Genomic DNA, 17,004 nt, shown 5'->3' on the forward strand with positions numbered 1-17,004 from the left:
ATTATTGTTAATATTGTTAATAAAACAACAATAATAATAATAATAATAATAATAATAATAATAATAATAATAATAATAATAATAATAATAATAATAATAATAATAATAATAATATACAATACTAGGTCCTTTGGAATGAATTTGTAAAATAAAAATAAAAGATTTTTTTGGTGCTTTTGCAAAAAAACAAACAAACAAACAAATGTAATAGTTTTATTCTGAAGGTCTAACCCGAAGTTACCGGAAGTCATTCCTATTGTTTCCGATTGTGGCGCTGCCAACATGAAACATCAAATATGGCCATCATTCATCACACTTCATCTCGAATATGACCATTTCCTGGTCTTGTAGATTTGCTTGAATATCCTTTGCAATGTTTTTAATGTCGACGGCTTTCATTCGAAGTTATCTTTGATCCAGTTTCGTTTCTTTTGGAAACTTTGGGTGCCACGGTGACGTGTGTGGAATGTTATAATTCGTCTGTACTGTACCGATTAGTAATTTGTCGAACATGGCACAGAGCAAAGAGGCCGAATCTGAACCTCTTCTGTTTACTTTCGCCCGAGTAGCTTCTGCAATGTTGACACACTTCCTCTGTATAAGCTTCACGGGCTTTGTCGCTGTTCTAGCGCGACCTGGTACAAGTGAGTGAACTGTTTTTTTCCACACACATTCTTTGTGTTTTACACATATACTTGACCTGTTGGTGCAACTTTTTACAGGTTGGTTTTCCTGGCATCCTTTTCTCATGACACTAGCAGTAAGTTGAATTGATTTGAAATCATTTTATAAACACGTGACACGTTTATAATGCTGTTCTCTCCTCCAAAATCCATCTGAATATTTAATGTTAGACATTTTCGGGCTTCCAGTCTTGTTCTTATATCAGAGTTTATTTGACCCGGCGCACAAAAATAAACTGCAGAGGCGTTAATTCATTTCAGTGGGTGAAACTACAGTAATAATTAATATTAAATATTCAAAAGCAAGAATGGGCTGATTTGTGCTGTAATATATAGTATACTTATAACATTTGCAATGACTCTTCAAACTCACTCTATCCTCAGCACCTTGCATAACAGCTAGAGGTGCCTCGACGACTGCCACTGTGCTGTTTTTCTTTTCGAATTAGCTTGAAATTTGCTTCCTAATTAAAATTTGGGCTCTCAATGCAAATAAACGACCAGGTGACAACATTTAAGTTAGAAGACTTAGACACAAGGTAACTCGCCCATTGTGTGCTAGAACCTTTTATTGGCTCGCATGTGGTTGGATGACTGCTGATTGTACTGTAATGAGGAATGCTGAGCTGAGTATGATTTTCTTCTCCCCCAGTTCTCCTTCTTCATGACCGAAGCCATCCTCCTCTTCTCACCCCACTGCTCCCCCATGAGGACGTTTTCACACAAAGTGAAACGTCGCGTGCACTGGATGCTGCAATGTGCCTGTGTGACGTGTGCTTCGCTCGGCCTGGCAGCCATCTTTTACAATAAACACCTGCACGGCAAGCCTCACTTCACCTCCTGGCACGGCCTTCTGGGCCTGATCACAGTGTGCGTGGTGGCACTCCAGTCGCTGGCCGCCGTGCCACTCATCTACCCATCTTTGGTCAAAGGCTGGTCGCTGGCTAAGTTGAAGAGGTACCACGTGGCGTCAGGGCTTGTCACTTACCTGTTTGGCAGCGTCAGCCTGCTCCTCGGCTTGACTTCTGGGTGGTTCACCGAGTCTGTTAATGATGCCATTTGGTACCTGGCAGTACTTTGTCCCATTCTTTGTGCCCTTGTCATTATGAATCAAGTCACCAGTGGTTATGTGGCCAAGAAACGTTTCCAGTCTTAATCGGCGTTGAGAAGTAATGAACTCCAAATGTATAACTCTGTTCATATGCTTAAATTAAGTACACTGGTCCGAATATCGTTCCTGACACCTATGCAGGGATTATGTTTATCACACCAAGTGTGTGTATTTACAGTATATGTGTAACAATATTTTTTTTTAGTTTACACCGCCATTGAGGGACATGTTTCACAACCATTGTAAATTTGTCATTTAACTTGCACAAATATTTTTTTTATTCCACAAAAACGTTTAAAGGACAACCGACGCCACTTTTTTGTTTCCTGACATCAGAAAAACGTTTTATAGCATCTGAAATACCCAAAACACGCAGTAAGATATTTTTAGTCAAATGCAAAACACCAATAAAAATGACTTAGTGTCCAAAATCTGCAAAAAAATTGAGCTGCGAATTGGGCATTTTCAGAAAGTCCCGCCCCCAGTTCGTGACATCACGCCAAGACGTCTTGCATTGCTAGTGAATCAAAACAATGGCTTCAGATCCGTAGAATATGCTTTCTTGTTACCCATCCAGTGATGAATATGATTCAAATAGTTCTGAAGAGGAAAGCATACATGTTTGCAATCGATTAAAGAATTTATTTGTGCCATTTTGAGGCAACATTGGGGGGAAATGTATCACCAAAAAAAATAGGCACAAAATGGCGACCTCCTGTGGCCACCTCCGTTTCCACAGGCTGATAAATTCCTTATATGGCGCTTGGACGCCCTCTTCTCACGGCTTTTGGGTGCAACACGAGGTCCCCAGACCAAACAAGTACAGCAAAATACATTGATGTGATGGAAGGACCGCTACAATGTGTCTTTTTTACGGTCAAGGGGCATCCTTTGGTGACGTCACGTACGGACTCGTCACCAACTCAAAAACAAGACTTCCTGAATATTCAGCGCGAGCCTTAAAACGTAAAATATAGCTATATTCGGTGGAATCTTTGTAAAATACGCTCAGTAGAAGTCATTTGAAGCCATTTTACAAATTATGGACACAACTTGTCCGGAGACGTCGGTTGTCCTTTAAATGGGTTTTGAGATGGTTCTTGATGATGACATTGTGGACCAAAAATTGACAGTACAGGTATATTTTTTTTTTCAAATGCTTGCATGATAGCTTGTTGTGTCAAGTGTGCAGGCCAAAATTGATTGTCAGGTGTCATTTTATCCTGCCTTTAAATTTACCTGATTTATACATCATTCTGTTATTTACCAGTTAAAGCTGTGTTGTTTATTAAAAAGCAATTCATGCAAAAGAAGTGTTTTATTTTTAAAATAACATAGATAATACAGTCGTTTTCTGCTTTTGTCTACATGGCATTGATCAGCAATCTACGTGAACACAAGGTAATAAAAAAATAAATACATTTCAGACACACTGAAATAAGAGAATCTACCATTCAAACAACTCAAATTATAAAAAGTAATTGGACAAAAATTAAATATCAAACCCATTAAAATGACCGAACTGGACATGAAAAAAACAGTAAAACATACAGCAAGGATAACCCACTTCAAATTCTAACAAGAGTACAAATGTAGACATGGGATATGTATCTTTTCCATAATCGGCCTTTCAGAGCCACTTTACAAGATTCTAAGACAGGCTGAAGACAAACCGGACAGCGAAAAAAACAACAACACTCAGCCAGTCTGAGAAAATCTCTTTACAAGTTATGCTGTTTAATTTCAGGCTTTCCTTTCTTTTTTTCTAAAGGCCAATAAAAGCACTGTGTCAACAGATTCTTAAATGCAAACACCAGTGTGGCATCAATACAACCAAAAAAAAAAACCCAAAAGGCTCGAGACCAGCAGAGATCTAAACACACCACTGACATAACTACTAAAACACGAGGCCGTTGCAAACTGGTTGGTTGGCAAAACCCAAGAGAGCCACCTGGCCGCCCCCGCCCTCCCGCAATCACTTGCGGGCGTGAGTGTGAATGTTCTGATGGAGACGTTGACATTGAATAAATACTCGGATTGCCATGTGCGAATGGCTGAGTGCTGCTTGGACTCAAACGGTTCTTGTTTTAAGAAACGATCATGTTTACATTTGTTACAAAACAAATAAAAAAAAAAAAGAGCACGTACCAAGTTAAAATTTGAACACCAAATTATTTAAGGCTAAAAATGACAGAACACAGAGTGTGTCACTGCGGGCAAGTTAAGATACATTCAAATGTGTTAACAGACTCGGGGGAAGTGACCCCTCCCAAAACTGTCACAAAACAATACAACTGTTATCCTCCTATATGGTGTAATTATACACCTCCTTACCTTTGCTGAAATGAATTTAATTTGAAATATAAACAATGAGAATAACTGCTATACACAGATACAGTGAGACCTCAACTTACAAACACCTCAACGTACAAACTTTTTGTCATACAAATGTCAAATTTATGAAAATTAAACCTTATAATAAGCACTATTTTCATAATACACACCCACCACGGCTGGCGGAGTGATCTTCGGCGGAAGCACACGACCGAACAGCACCAGAGGTTAAGTTACCAACAGTCCTTATGGAAGGTGACTCTCCTTTCATAAGCCATCAACGACCATCAAAAAGGTAAATAAAACTTTACTTTACAGCACAGTTAATTTCTTTAATTACAGTCGTCATGTAATGCGCCTTTCTTTCCAAACAGCAATTCCCTTTGACCTTCGACCTCCAACGCCATTCCATCAAGCCATAAATGACCATCACAAATGTAAATAAAGTGACTTTATGATACAATGCAGTGTATTTCTTTCATTACAATACAATAGCACATTTATTATACATAGAATAAGGTATGTTGTGTGTAGTTTTAAGGCTTATTCAGTTGAAAAGTATATTTTATGGAAACCCGGGAACGGATTATTCCCATTTTAATGGTTTCCTATGGGAATTTTCTTTTTTGAGATACACACTTTTCGCCTTACACACTGTCTGGGAACCAATTAAGTTCGTAAGTTGAGGTCTCACTGTATCTAGTTTTGTCGTGAGTCACAAAACCACAATCTCTTTTCAAAATGGGGTGCTACACATTTTGGCAGACTCAAATATTTCAGTGATTTTTATTTATTCATGTGAAATAAAATCAGGTTGTGTCAGCAAGGGCATCGGACGTAAAAGCTTGGCCAAAACAAACATGCGAATCAAACCTCTGAAGATGGAGGACACTGATTCGCTGTGGCGACCCCTTCAAGGGAAAAGCCGAAAGGAAAAAAGAAGATGTGAAATAAAATCAGTCCGAAATTTGGCCGGCGTGTGCTGCTACAAATTCTTGCACCATTTGGCAGCAAATCAAACACAACATTTTTATTCATCATAAAAATGTGTTATTGACTCACTAACATTTATAAAGGTGCTTGAGGATTCTCCTATTGATCAACGAAATGTGTCTCTGTGTCGCTGTTGACTGGCCAAATATGTGAACATCATGGAATATTGAAATGAAGCTGTTTATCAGAAACAATGACTGGCAATGATTCAACTTAGGGTTGTTTTTTGCAGAAAAAAAAACTATTATTTGTCAAGTAGCACCCCGGTCCAATCAGCCATGATTAACCTTTGTATCCAACCAGCTCACTGTGTGAGTCTTCAGTGTCCGGTCACCTCTATGACATCATCATCGGAACTATTGCCTCCATTCCCCGCACTCTGATACCTGTCCGGTTGGGTCAGAGCCGCCCCAAACAGGCTGGATGTGGGATTGTTGAAATGGGAGAGGAAGCCGGATGCATTCGAAGCAGAGTTTACCGTGTGGAAACCGGTTGATCCGGTGAGGAGAGGGCTGGGGAACATCCGGTTTTCTGGGAGCAAGGGCTGATTGTAGTTGATCGGGAAGCCTGACGAAAGCAGTCCCGTCACATTGGGGGTCATCAAGTACGGTGGCAGAGAACCCGATGCCAATGAGGAAGTCGTTGCGGATGTTGATGATGATGCAGACGATATGGGGATGGTGTTGGAGGACGAAGAGAGGGCGGTTGATAGTGCTGAAGCGGAAGGTGGGGGAAATTGTCCGTTCCCCGGCGCGGAAGGGAAGATGGTTTGCAGGTCTGCCAGTGTTTGTCCAGGTGGCTGAAGGAATGCAGATCCACTGCTTCCACCCATCATAAGAGGGTGAGTCATATGCCCCAGGGTCCCTAAAAGCGAAGGAGAGTTCAGACCCACTGGGGGAAAACTGAGCCCACTGGAGTTCATGGACATGGCAGGGAAATGCGAAGGAGCCAGAGTCCGTTTAGCCATGGTGCTTTGACCGTCGGCATGCTTGCGTTTCACCCCTTGCGTCTCTAAACGTGAAGTCAGGAGGTTGTCGGTGAGCGGCGAGCGGAGGTTTGGAATTAGACTGCCGCCGTCTCCCGCAGACGTGACGGACGCATCCATCAGGGAGGGGAGTTCGTTGGCCATGCCGCCGGTAGCGTCGCTGGTGGACGCCGTGTAGTGGCTGAGCTCGCGGAGAATCTCGGAGCTCAATGGAGACGAGGACTGGTGCTCCACACCCACTTCGGGTGAGTGTTGTAGTTGCTCCCCGGGGGAGGCGCAGCCGTTACTGAGTGGATGGCTCGCAGAACGCCGGCTATCTGTAGACAAACCATTAAAAAGTATGTTTTTTTTGGGAGATACTGGTGATGCAGCTTCATTTTTTAACTCATTGACTGCCATTCCCGAATGTGTTCGTGTTTTGGTTTTTCTTACGGGCGGTGCCGATAAAGCGCTGGTCAGACCTTTGGCAATGTTTTTCACTCCCACAAGGGGGCAACACTTTCCTTTTGCCTTTTGCCCCCTCCCCCTTTCAATTTTGCTGCTGTAGATTGCAAATTTACCCATTGTGGGACTATTTACGGCTTTCTGATTCTGATTCTACAGCCGTCCCGATTTCAAGCTCACATAACTCCAGACTCATATAAATTAGGAATTAACGCTTTTTAATGATGAGAGTCTAAGGATTCTTAGACTGCATTGAATCTTTATGTAGACCTAAAACTCAATAATTGGATTGGATTGGATTTGCCTTTATTAGTCTCTATAGTTAATAATCTGTGGGTCCTGCAATTTGAGTGAAAATGACAAAAACCCTGGCACTGGAGTGGACATATTTTTGAACATCGTCTGGCAGTGAATGAGTTAAATACTTTAGTCACCATTCTGGCAATTCTTGGCTTTGACTTGGAGCAATGATTCTCAAAATGTGCTACTAGTATTACCGGTAGTATTCGGGCCGTAGTGATATGAGAAAGAATCATTGCCCAAGGATAGTTCAGGATTTGACTTTGTGCAATTTTCCCCACATTGTTAATGTTCAAACTTCATTATGTCATCGTGACATGTAAGAATATTATGGGCGGTGACACATGGAGTGGTCCGTATTATTATTTTTAGATGGTAAGTGAAATACAATAGTAAGCGTGTCTATTAATGCGGCAACAAATCACCAAATGTCAGATTATGTCAGCCTATTTGCGTCACTTCACTTAATTTCTTTATGTTAATATTCTTTGGATATGCATGTGTGCTCTGAATCATTGTCATGCTGAAGGTTTGGGGGCCAATCTCTCTCAACCCTAAAAACTCCCAATTCCGGAGGGGAAGAAAAATGAGCCCAAATGCATGATGGTGCCACCACAATACATCACTGTGACTATGCTGCATTACCAAGGTGACATTTTGCAAAATAATAACCTTATCAGTAAACATGAGGAAAATGTGTTCTAGTCTGATAATATGAATTCGGCCACTGGCACACAAACGACTCCACTCGCCTCCCTCCGCATAGAATGATGACAGATGGAACCACGAGTTTAATTACAAAAATACATCAAAATGCATTTGTACCTCTCGAAACAGCCGAGCCCGCGGCGGATGGTCGACTGATTTTTCCGGATCTAATTGCAAAAATTCTTCCATCATTTGTCCTTATGTAAGTACCTGTGGACAAGCAAACGCCCGATGATGGACTCAGTACATATTACATGACCAAGGAATGAACATTTGTTGCGTCTACCTTTGGATCCTCTGATGACATGGATGCTCTCGCCGGCGCGAATCCGAGCTTGGACATCTGTTGTACTGTTGGTTCCTGGGATGAAGATGTCTACAGATTTACAGACACGTAACATAAAAATAAATGTTAGGGCCAAAGTAATCTATTGAATACCGTATTTTTCGGCGCACCAGAGTATAAGGCGCAACCCCATTGAGTGGTGTACTTTCAAACTTTTTCCATATATAAGGCGCACGTTCAATGAATGAAAAAGTATGACAAATATACGGTATTTTCTGGTGTATAACCAATGAATGGTGTATTTTCTTATTCCATATACTGTACATTTTCCAAATGTAATGAAAAGTTTTCCAAATACAGTAAATTCTCATATCGATATTGGTTATATCGATCGTACTGCTTATTACGATACTATTTCTATGAACGCAAGGAGAAAATTTACATGCCGCAGGATCGGATATATCGATAGTCCGGTTATATCGATATTTTTTCCGACTCCCGAGAATATCGATATAACGAGACTTTACTGTATAATCTATATAAATACATCAACGTTTTCCAAATATAAGGCACACCACATTATAAGGCGCTACAGTAGATGCTGGTGTTACGCACGACTTCTACATGGAGTCGGTAGCTGCAGACTATGGTTGCAACACCTGTTGTGGCTCAATATGACTGCACATATAAGGCGCACCTGTGTATAAGGCGCAGGGTCATCTTTTGAAGAAAAATCAAGGCTTTTGCGTGCGCCTTATACACCGGAAAATACTGAACCTTCAACATGAAAACGTTCAATGCCAAATCTCTACCCCAAAGTTTTGCAATCATCACTTTTCTGCAGTGACTAACATTACTGCACATTTGTGATCAACACAATGGCGGAGGAAATGCCGCAGTTTTTTTTTTTTATCAGTTTAATCATAGATTGTCAAACATGACGCGGTACCTGTTGTGGTGACAATCCGCTGAACGTAAACTCCGGCCTTTTGCAGAAAATTGACTGGTAAACTGCCAGGAGAGCTGCCCCCCGCCATGCCCATAACAACCTGGCGAGGCATCATTGGGATTGGGGTCGACTGAATGGGTCTGACACTTGCTACTGGCTTCTCGTCAGGTCGGGCCATTGGACGCCTGGAAAAAAAAGTAACATTTTAATGAATGATCTGACGTACTTTCATTATCATTTTTGTACACACAATACTTTGTGTAAGCTCTCAGTCGTACAGTAATGGTCCATCGATGAAAAGGTTTCTTCAGCTGTCATCTGTAGTTCTTTGAAGGTGTCGGACGTTTTGCTTCTTATCCAAGAAGCTTCGTCAGCAAACTGTTTCGCTTCTTATCCAAGAAGCTTCGCCAGCAAACTGATTTGCTGACGAAGCTTCTTGGATTAGAAGCGAAACATCCAACACCTTCAAAGAAGATCAGATGACGGCTGAAGAAACCTTTTCATCAATACTTTTTTTGTGTTTCTTTTTTTGAACCCACGCCCATCCCTTTCAATTTTGCTGCTGCAGATTGCAAATTTCCACATTGTGGGACTATTAAAGGCTTTCTGATTCTTATGAATTGTGAGTTTCTAAACCGTGAGACGAATAACGATTAATCTAATTGAATCTAATCTAATCAGACAACTATGACCGGATTAATCGCGGAAAAGCAATCCGCTAAATTAGCGATGGAAAGATGGACTTCAAACTCACCAGCCACGTTGACTGAATGCGGGTATGTTAGCCAGCGCGTGGTTGCTGGTTGGATAATAAGGGGCATAGGAGGGTCGAGAGTAGGGCACCGAAGCTCGTTTTTCATCCTCGTAACTTTTTTTGGCCGCTCTCTTCTCCGCTTTGGTCAGTTTGGATTCCTTCCGGTCCACTAACAGAGATTCATGTTGGAAAGGTTGCTGTAAGCACAAATGGATAGAAAGACATCTCAATGGATCACACACACACAGTGCAGGGTATGAGCTCGTGATAAATAAAATAGTCATTGTACTTTGGTGATGAGGTGCGGGTAAAGCTGACAGGCTGCATATATGACTGGTTCATCTTCCAAAGCCCTCAGATTGATCTTCTTTGCTTCGGGTTCCTCATCGACAAAATGCAACAGTGACTCCACTTCCTTTCGGGTAAAGTTCAACGCCGGGTTCAGGTCATCCACTACGCGGTCTGCAATGCACAAGGGGAGGTTTGTGTTTTACACAACTTACTCGATAAGCACGGAAATAAATTACAATTTCTTACCAGACATGCCCTGTTTGGAGACCTGTCGATCGTAAATTTTCTTCTCCAAGGTAAAGTCACAAACCAGTCGGTAAATGTAACAGGGTTTCTTTTGACCGTAGCGGTAAACCCGACACACGGCCTGGGCGTCGTGACACGGGTTCCAGGAGGCGTCGAACACAACCACGCGGTTCGCTCCGATGAGATTCACACCCAAGCAACCCGCTCTGGTGCAAAGATGTACGGGGTTTTAGTGCAGTGGAAGGAGGAAGTTTCAAGAAATTATGCAGGAGAAAATGTGTTCCACACCTGGTAGACAGCAGGAAGAGAAATGATTTGGTGTTGTCCGGGTCATTAAACTGATTGATCAGACGCTCTCTTTCTGAAGATGGTGTGCTCCCATCCAGTCCTAAACAAAGACATTTTTTTAACAGTCAAACAGCATCGACTCACCCGCACCCTCCAAGAACTTCAAAGTGTGCATTATCTTTCTTTCCTTTCATAACTTTGCTGCTGTGAAATGTACATTTCTCCACTATGAGACTAATAACGGTAAATCCAATCCAATGTGACACCACTTCAACTTTTTGAACTCATTCACTACCATTCCTGAATTTATTTGGGAATTGAAAAGCATGACGTGGAGCACCATCCGCAAATTTGTTCGAGTTTTTGGTTTTCTTGCGGGGGTGCTGATAAAGCGCTGGTCAGACCACAGGCACTGTTTTTCCTTCCCACAAAGGGGTAGCAATTTGCCTTTTGTACAGCCTCCCCCATTTCAATCTCAAACAACTTCAGACCCATATAACATAGGAATTAACTATTTTTTTCTGACGGAAGGAGTTTCAAGTTTCTTACGCTGCATTGAATGTTGATGTAGTCCCAAAGCTCAATATTCTGTGGGTCCTGCAATTTGAGTGAAAATGACAAAAACTCGGGCACTGGAGGGGACACATTTTTGCACATCGTCTGGCAGTGAATTAATTTATCCTGTAGGGCACATTTTTGCGCTTGGTTCAGTTATACTTAACGTTCATGTACATTTTCAGTCAACCATTTATGATTTTTCTGTCAAAGATTCATTATTCACGTACATTTTCTTTAATTCTAAACACGATACATTCTCAGAGCACACAACTTACGATAATAATTGACATTGCGAACCCAGTTGGGGTTCTGAGCTTCGGTGAAGTCTTGTGATGGAATGGGTCTCTTTGATAAGAAGTCCTCAATGACTGCCAGGGTGGACAGGCTTTGACTGGCAATGCAGGAGGAGATATCGGGGGGAAAAAAAATAATGAGCTGTGGAGACTACAGTGAGACCTCAACTTACAAACACCTCAACTTACAAACTTTTTGTCTTACAAACGTCAAATTTATGAAAATTAAACCTTATAATAAGCACTATTTTCGTCATACACACCCACCACGGCTGGCGGAGTGATCTTCGGCGTAATCAAGCCATAAATGACCATCACAAATGTAAATAAAGTGACTTTATGATACAATGCAGTGTATTTCTTTCATTACAATACAATTGCACATTTATTATACATAGAATAAGGTATGTTGTGTGTAGTTTTAAGGCTTATTTAGTTGCAAAGTATATTTTATGGAAACCCGGGAACGGATTATTCCCATTTTAATGGTTTCCTATGGGAAATTTATTTTTGAGATACACACTTTTGGCCTTACACACTCTGTCTGGGAACCAATTAAGTTCGTAAGTTGAGGTCTCACTGTATTTGAAGAATGCGATACATAGATATGATTAGCTAGCACTTAAGCTTCACGGCATGTGAGTGTATTTTCTATTCAAATCTTGTGGAACAAAACTGCTTTGTGGCAGATTTGTGTGTGATTTAAGTAACACCTTACCTAAAGACCAAAATCTTGTCTCTTCTTCTGACGCTCTCGTCAATCAAATGAAAGAGCAGCACCATTTTGGCCGAGTGCTCCAGAAGTCCTATCTGGTAGTTTGACATGATTTCTTTTGCCTGTAACAGAAAAAAAGGAAAGATCGATATAGTGAAGTACCTGTAAATGACCACTGGGTGTTTTTTTTTTTAAGTGGTCACTACTTTATCAAATGGTTATGAGGGTCTCATCATACCCATTCATAAGTGATGACTTGATTGCTTCGATCTTGAGAGGGATTGAGCAGCGGGGGAATGTTATTGGCTTTGCTATTACTGGAGTCCGATGCTTTGCCTTTGGGACCGCCGGCGATGTCGTCGAGGTCAAGATCCTGTTCGTTTGCCTGATTCTCTTTCTGTACAGTTTCAAAAAGCACGTCCGGGTGATTCCAGATCTAGAATAAAGATGGAAAAATATTGTTTTATTGATCAAGGCAAAATGTAATCCTGTGTCCACATAGGGAGAAATTTCTGATTTTGAAGTCTTACCTTGCAGCATACACAAAAGGCCTTGAGAGGGTTCAAACCAAGCCAACCATTGTTGCCTGCCTCCCTAAACCGATTCATGAATTCTGTATAGAGCGCTTTCTGTATAGGAGATAATCGCACCAAGATCACATGCTCCATCTTAATGGGAAGCTGGTGTTGAAGGACATCGTGGCCTCGTCTAAAAAAAAAATAAAAATAAATAATGTGTGTCAGAGCTATTTGTCGCTTCTTCTAAAAATTTAGCAAACCCTGCTCACCTCTGGACAAAGCCTTCCAACAAGCTATGCAACACATGGCTACGGTAACGCATCAAGCGCATATCTTGAGGCGTGCTGTCCATGCATTGCCCGTTCAGAATGGGGCGCTCAAACATGTTGCTGAATTCCTGGCGCGTGCCCAAGAAGTCGGGCCGAACGAAATCCACCATGCACCAGTATTCAATGAGATTGTTCTGCAACGGGTAACCTGTCAGAACCACTCTGCGCCTCGAACGGATATTTTTCAGAGCCTGTGACGTGCTGGCGTGGTAGTTTTTAATGCGATGGCCTTCGTCACAGATCACCACGTCTGGCCCAGGTCGTAGAATGGACTTTTCAATACCTAAAGAAATAAAATAATAATAATAATAACAATGACACAAGGGAATATTTTATTTTGCACTTGTATATGACTCACACATTGGCAGCATTATACTGAGGAGTTCTGCTCACCTCTCATGAGTTCTTGTTGTCTATCTTCCTCATCTAGATCAATGATGACAGGCCCAGTGGGCTTCTTTGATTTTTTCTTTTTGCCGCTAACAAAACTCTTCTTCATTGTTAGGAGGCGATACATCTCATAGCCCATCAGCAACACGCCTCCATTTTGGCTCCAGTCCTCCACCACCTTGGCCCGAGCTGTCGTGGTTCTGTTTGGACACACATTGAGGATGCTAAACATTTGAAATATTTAACACGGGCCAATTTATTTTCATTGTGGTGTGCTACGGACTTGTGCTCATCGTTCAGGATTTGAACTTTGAATGTACGTCCGGTAAACACGGTGGGATCGGTCTCGGCAGGAAGCGCTTCTTGCGGTGGAAGCCAGAGGTTAAATTCTGCCAGCCAGTTTTGCAGTGTGTTCACCTAAAACGAGGGCAACAAAGAGATCAGAGAGGTGCTGGAGCAATACAAGGACGCAAGTGATGTCAAACTATCATGAAGGTAGAAAATATGTAATTGGGCAGGTGTGTAGAGTTATACAATAGTAAGAAAAATGAGACAACAAATATTGCGGAAAGTCGTGCCATATGTTAAGAAAGCATATTTGCACCAAGTTAGATTTCAGTACAATAAATATAACTCCATACAAGAAAAAAAAATGGATGCAAACATATTGAAATGTAAACATGAACCATGAGTAGACCATATATACTCCGGATTACTCACAGGAACAATAGCCAAGACAGTGTGAGCCTCAGTATTCCGCAGCAGGATGTCAATGAAGGAAATGACCTGGAGTGTCTTGCCAAGCCCCATGCTGTGAGCGAGGATGCAACCAAAACCACTGCTGCCCTTGTAACGCTCCAGAGACTCAATCAGGTTATCATACAGAAACCTGATGCCGCCAATCTGGGGAAAAGATTAGTTTAAAAAAATGTCACATTGATAGCCCGGGAGGAAACGCAACGGGCATTTGGCAACCCATGATTTTTTTTTTTTATAAAAAAAAGCACACTGTGGACATACCTGGTGAGGTTTGACAGCGCGGGCCAGCTGCGGCGCGAGATAAATGTCCTTCTCCTCCGCAGGGTGGTTGATATTAACCAGCACGCGGCCCTGGGCGTCAGGCAAGTTCAGAGCATCATTGATGTGCGCTCCACTGCTCTCCTCTGTGCCGGCGGGGCTACCGTCATCCTCCTCATCACCCGACTCGCTGCTTATCTGGAAGGCGTCCTCGTCTCCAGAGCTGAGTTCAATTATATCTGTGTCATCAATAAACAGAGCATTCGGGTCTGCCACATCTACCACATTTCCCCTAATAGTGGCCAAGGGCATTGATTTATTAAGCGTCATTAAAATAAAATGATTTTATTATTATTTTTCTAGACGCTAGCAAATTGATCTATTTGAGGTGGACTGTTTTTTTATTAAAGTGGCCCGCATGCACACACACGCGCACGTGGATTAACTGGGCAATAGAGTAGACCTATGATCTACATTACCATCTCGCATAGTTAGTTCTGGGAGTTTATGTTCCATGTTTTCATCTTCATCGCCGCTGCTGTCCAGGCAAATTACATCCTGCTTGCCGAGAAGAGCGGGGACCAAGTGAGACATCTCTCCCAAAAAGGAAGTTGGGTCCACTGTTGGAATGATGATAATCAAAACAAACAAAAAAAAGAATCGTCTTTGTCTTATTTCAGTTCTTTAAACAATGCTAAACAGTTATTTCATGACTGGAAAATAGCCACAAACCTAGGTGGGACTGTAATAAAGTTGGAGCTGGTGTAGGGAAGTCTTTCCTCTGTTGCTCCAGGCGCTTCCGTCTCTCCATTTCTTCCTGTTGAGCAGCTATGGTTCCAGCCTCGAGCTGGTCCTCGTTCAGTAGCTTTCTGTTGGAGTCAAACAATAACATATTTGGTTTCAGAAGTCAGAAGATCATAATACCAATTTAAGATAAAAAAAATCTGCATTCAGCATTTCTGAATTAATCATGCAAAAGTGACTGATTTCTTCATTAACTGTTTTTTTTAACCATATTTTTAGTGAAATTTACGTTTTGTGATTTTACAGGCAACTGATCACTTGTCATTTTGTACACTGGTATGTCTTGAATGTTTGGGAGATGAAAAAAAACTTCCAACGCGAAGAGCCGTTACATTGGGAAATGTGAAACACATACGCACCTGATATTTTTCCTCATGTGTGCAGGATTGACAGGCTTGGAGGGTTTGGATCGTTTTGAAGGCTTAGCAGGTTTGGTTAGTTTAGAAGCTTTTTGTTTCTTTGATTTGGTGGAATGTGTCTTGCTCTGACTTGATTTTCCAGGACTGCCTGGAAGTTGAGAGCGAGAGGTTGGTCTGGAGGGCCCCCTGGATGCTGGCTCAGAGGAAGGCTCTCCAGAGGTAGCTGAGGTGGAGTCTCTGCTTTCTTGAGATTTTTCATTCCAGCTGTGTGCACTAGCTGGTTTATCTTTGAAGAGAACAGTATATTTGTTTTATCATGACTCAATCTGATTTAAATAGTGCCTATTTTTATGTGACATGCTTACAGTAATGAGGACATCTACTGTACTTCCATTCACATTATCCAGGGCATGACAAGAAGTAGAAAACACTCACCCAAACTGCGATCCTCATCATCTCCACAGTCTTCCTTCTGCTCCTCATCATCATCATCATCATCTTCATCATCCTCCTCTACCCCATCCGTATCGCCATTGTCTTCCTCTTCATCGCTTTCCTGATAATCTTCTTCACTGTTCAGGCTAGCCTCCAGGTCACTTTCTGAAATAGCCTCTTTTGACATGGCGTCTTACGGGCTCTCAAACTATTACCTGCACACCTTCATCGGGGGTCTTAAAAGCAAACCAAAACAAAAGAAACAAATAAAATAAAACACTTTAAAGAATGAATACCCAGTTATTGGATCGATAACTAAAGTACACACGTTAAACATCTTACTAAAGGTTTCTTCACTACTTTGAAGTTCAGATGACGGCTGAAGAAACCTTTTCATCGATATAATAGAATAGCATTTGACCCACAGACCGTCAAATTAATAAAAAATAAGTGGATGAATTAATCGTTGACGGCAAATGTTCTATTCACGATATAGCATCAATAGTTCAGTAAATCGCAGAAACGGCGCACTCGTTGCACCTACCCGTTGCTATAATTTTACTACAGTGCAATTGTTTCCTGCCTCCAGCATCAGACCAATACGGCTAGCTACTTATAAAACAACACTCGCAATTACAGCCCCCGCCCTCGACTATTCGCATTCAATTAAGCAAGATAATATTCCACCCTTATTTTACAGGGAACCTCATTTTATTAAAAACGGGCTTCATTTTTCAACGTGGCAGTGACAATGTGTTTGTGCTGTGTGTTACGCTCGGACAGCTAACGTTAGTCGACATTATATGCTAATGCTCTCAGCTAGCTCGACTATTGCAATCATTATACATTTTGGCAACATACCGTGGGAGCATGTGCGTTGTACGCTTCTGGAAATGTCGACGTTAATGCACACAAGGATCGATCAACGAGTTTGCTGTCTAATTGTGAAAATAAAGCGGTAAACGTTGCTCTTCATTTCCAATTTTTTTCCAGTGTTACAGTGTATTCGTTCCTTCGAGTGTTACGCCCACCGAAGCAATGTTCCGAGAGCCAACTGAACCCTTTCAATGAGATTGAAGTTTTCGATTATTTGTGATTAATATTCCTAAAACGAACCACGTTATTTTCTATTTTATGATGTTTTATTTGACATTTTTCTGTTTCTTATAATTCATGAACAAATGGGTTCGTTACGCGTGACTGTCTGTGTCTGC

At 41.6% G+C, this 17,004-nt stretch overlaps 2 protein-coding genes across 2 annotated transcripts; one reads left to right on the top strand and one right to left on the bottom strand.

Moving 5' to 3' along the window:
- Positions 1-272: 272 nt before the first annotated feature.
- Positions 273-3,899, top strand: cyb561d2 (cytochrome b561 family, member D2). Its single transcript, XM_089010497.1, has 3 exons — positions 273-644; positions 723-760; positions 1,336-3,899. Exons 1-3 carry the CDS (start codon positions 512-514, stop codon positions 1,837-1,839), a joined length of 675 nt encoding a protein of 224 aa, XP_088866623.1. The 5' UTR covers positions 273-511; the 3' UTR covers positions 1,840-3,899.
- A 150-nt stretch (positions 3,900-4,049) lies between these two features.
- rad54l2 (RAD54 like 2) lies at positions 4,050-16,793 on the bottom strand. The gene is made up of 22 exons (XM_089010496.1): positions 16,652-16,793; positions 15,791-16,026; positions 15,356-15,641; positions 14,925-15,061; positions 14,672-14,812; positions 14,196-14,431; positions 13,896-14,078; positions 13,459-13,592; positions 13,179-13,375; positions 12,726-13,068; positions 12,469-12,646; positions 12,177-12,374; positions 11,942-12,060; positions 11,206-11,321; positions 10,373-10,472; positions 10,085-10,290; positions 9,837-10,009; positions 9,548-9,744; positions 8,794-8,978; positions 7,845-7,934; positions 7,676-7,768; positions 4,050-6,423 (listed from the first exon to the last, which is right to left on the bottom strand). Exons 2-22 carry the CDS (start codon positions 15,975-15,977, stop codon positions 5,441-5,443), a joined length of 4,482 nt encoding a protein of 1,493 aa, XP_088866622.1. The 5' UTR covers positions 15,978-16,026; positions 16,652-16,793; the 3' UTR covers positions 4,050-5,440.
- Between the last annotated feature and the right edge of the window lie 211 nt (positions 16,794-17,004).

The sequence above is a fragment of the Hippocampus bargibanti genome, linkage group LG12 (assembly GCF_051943395.1).
Source record: "Hippocampus bargibanti isolate YZ-2025 linkage group LG12, ASM5194339v1, whole genome shotgun sequence".
NCBI classification, from domain to species: Eukaryota; Metazoa; Chordata; class Actinopteri; order Syngnathiformes; family Syngnathidae; genus Hippocampus; species Hippocampus bargibanti.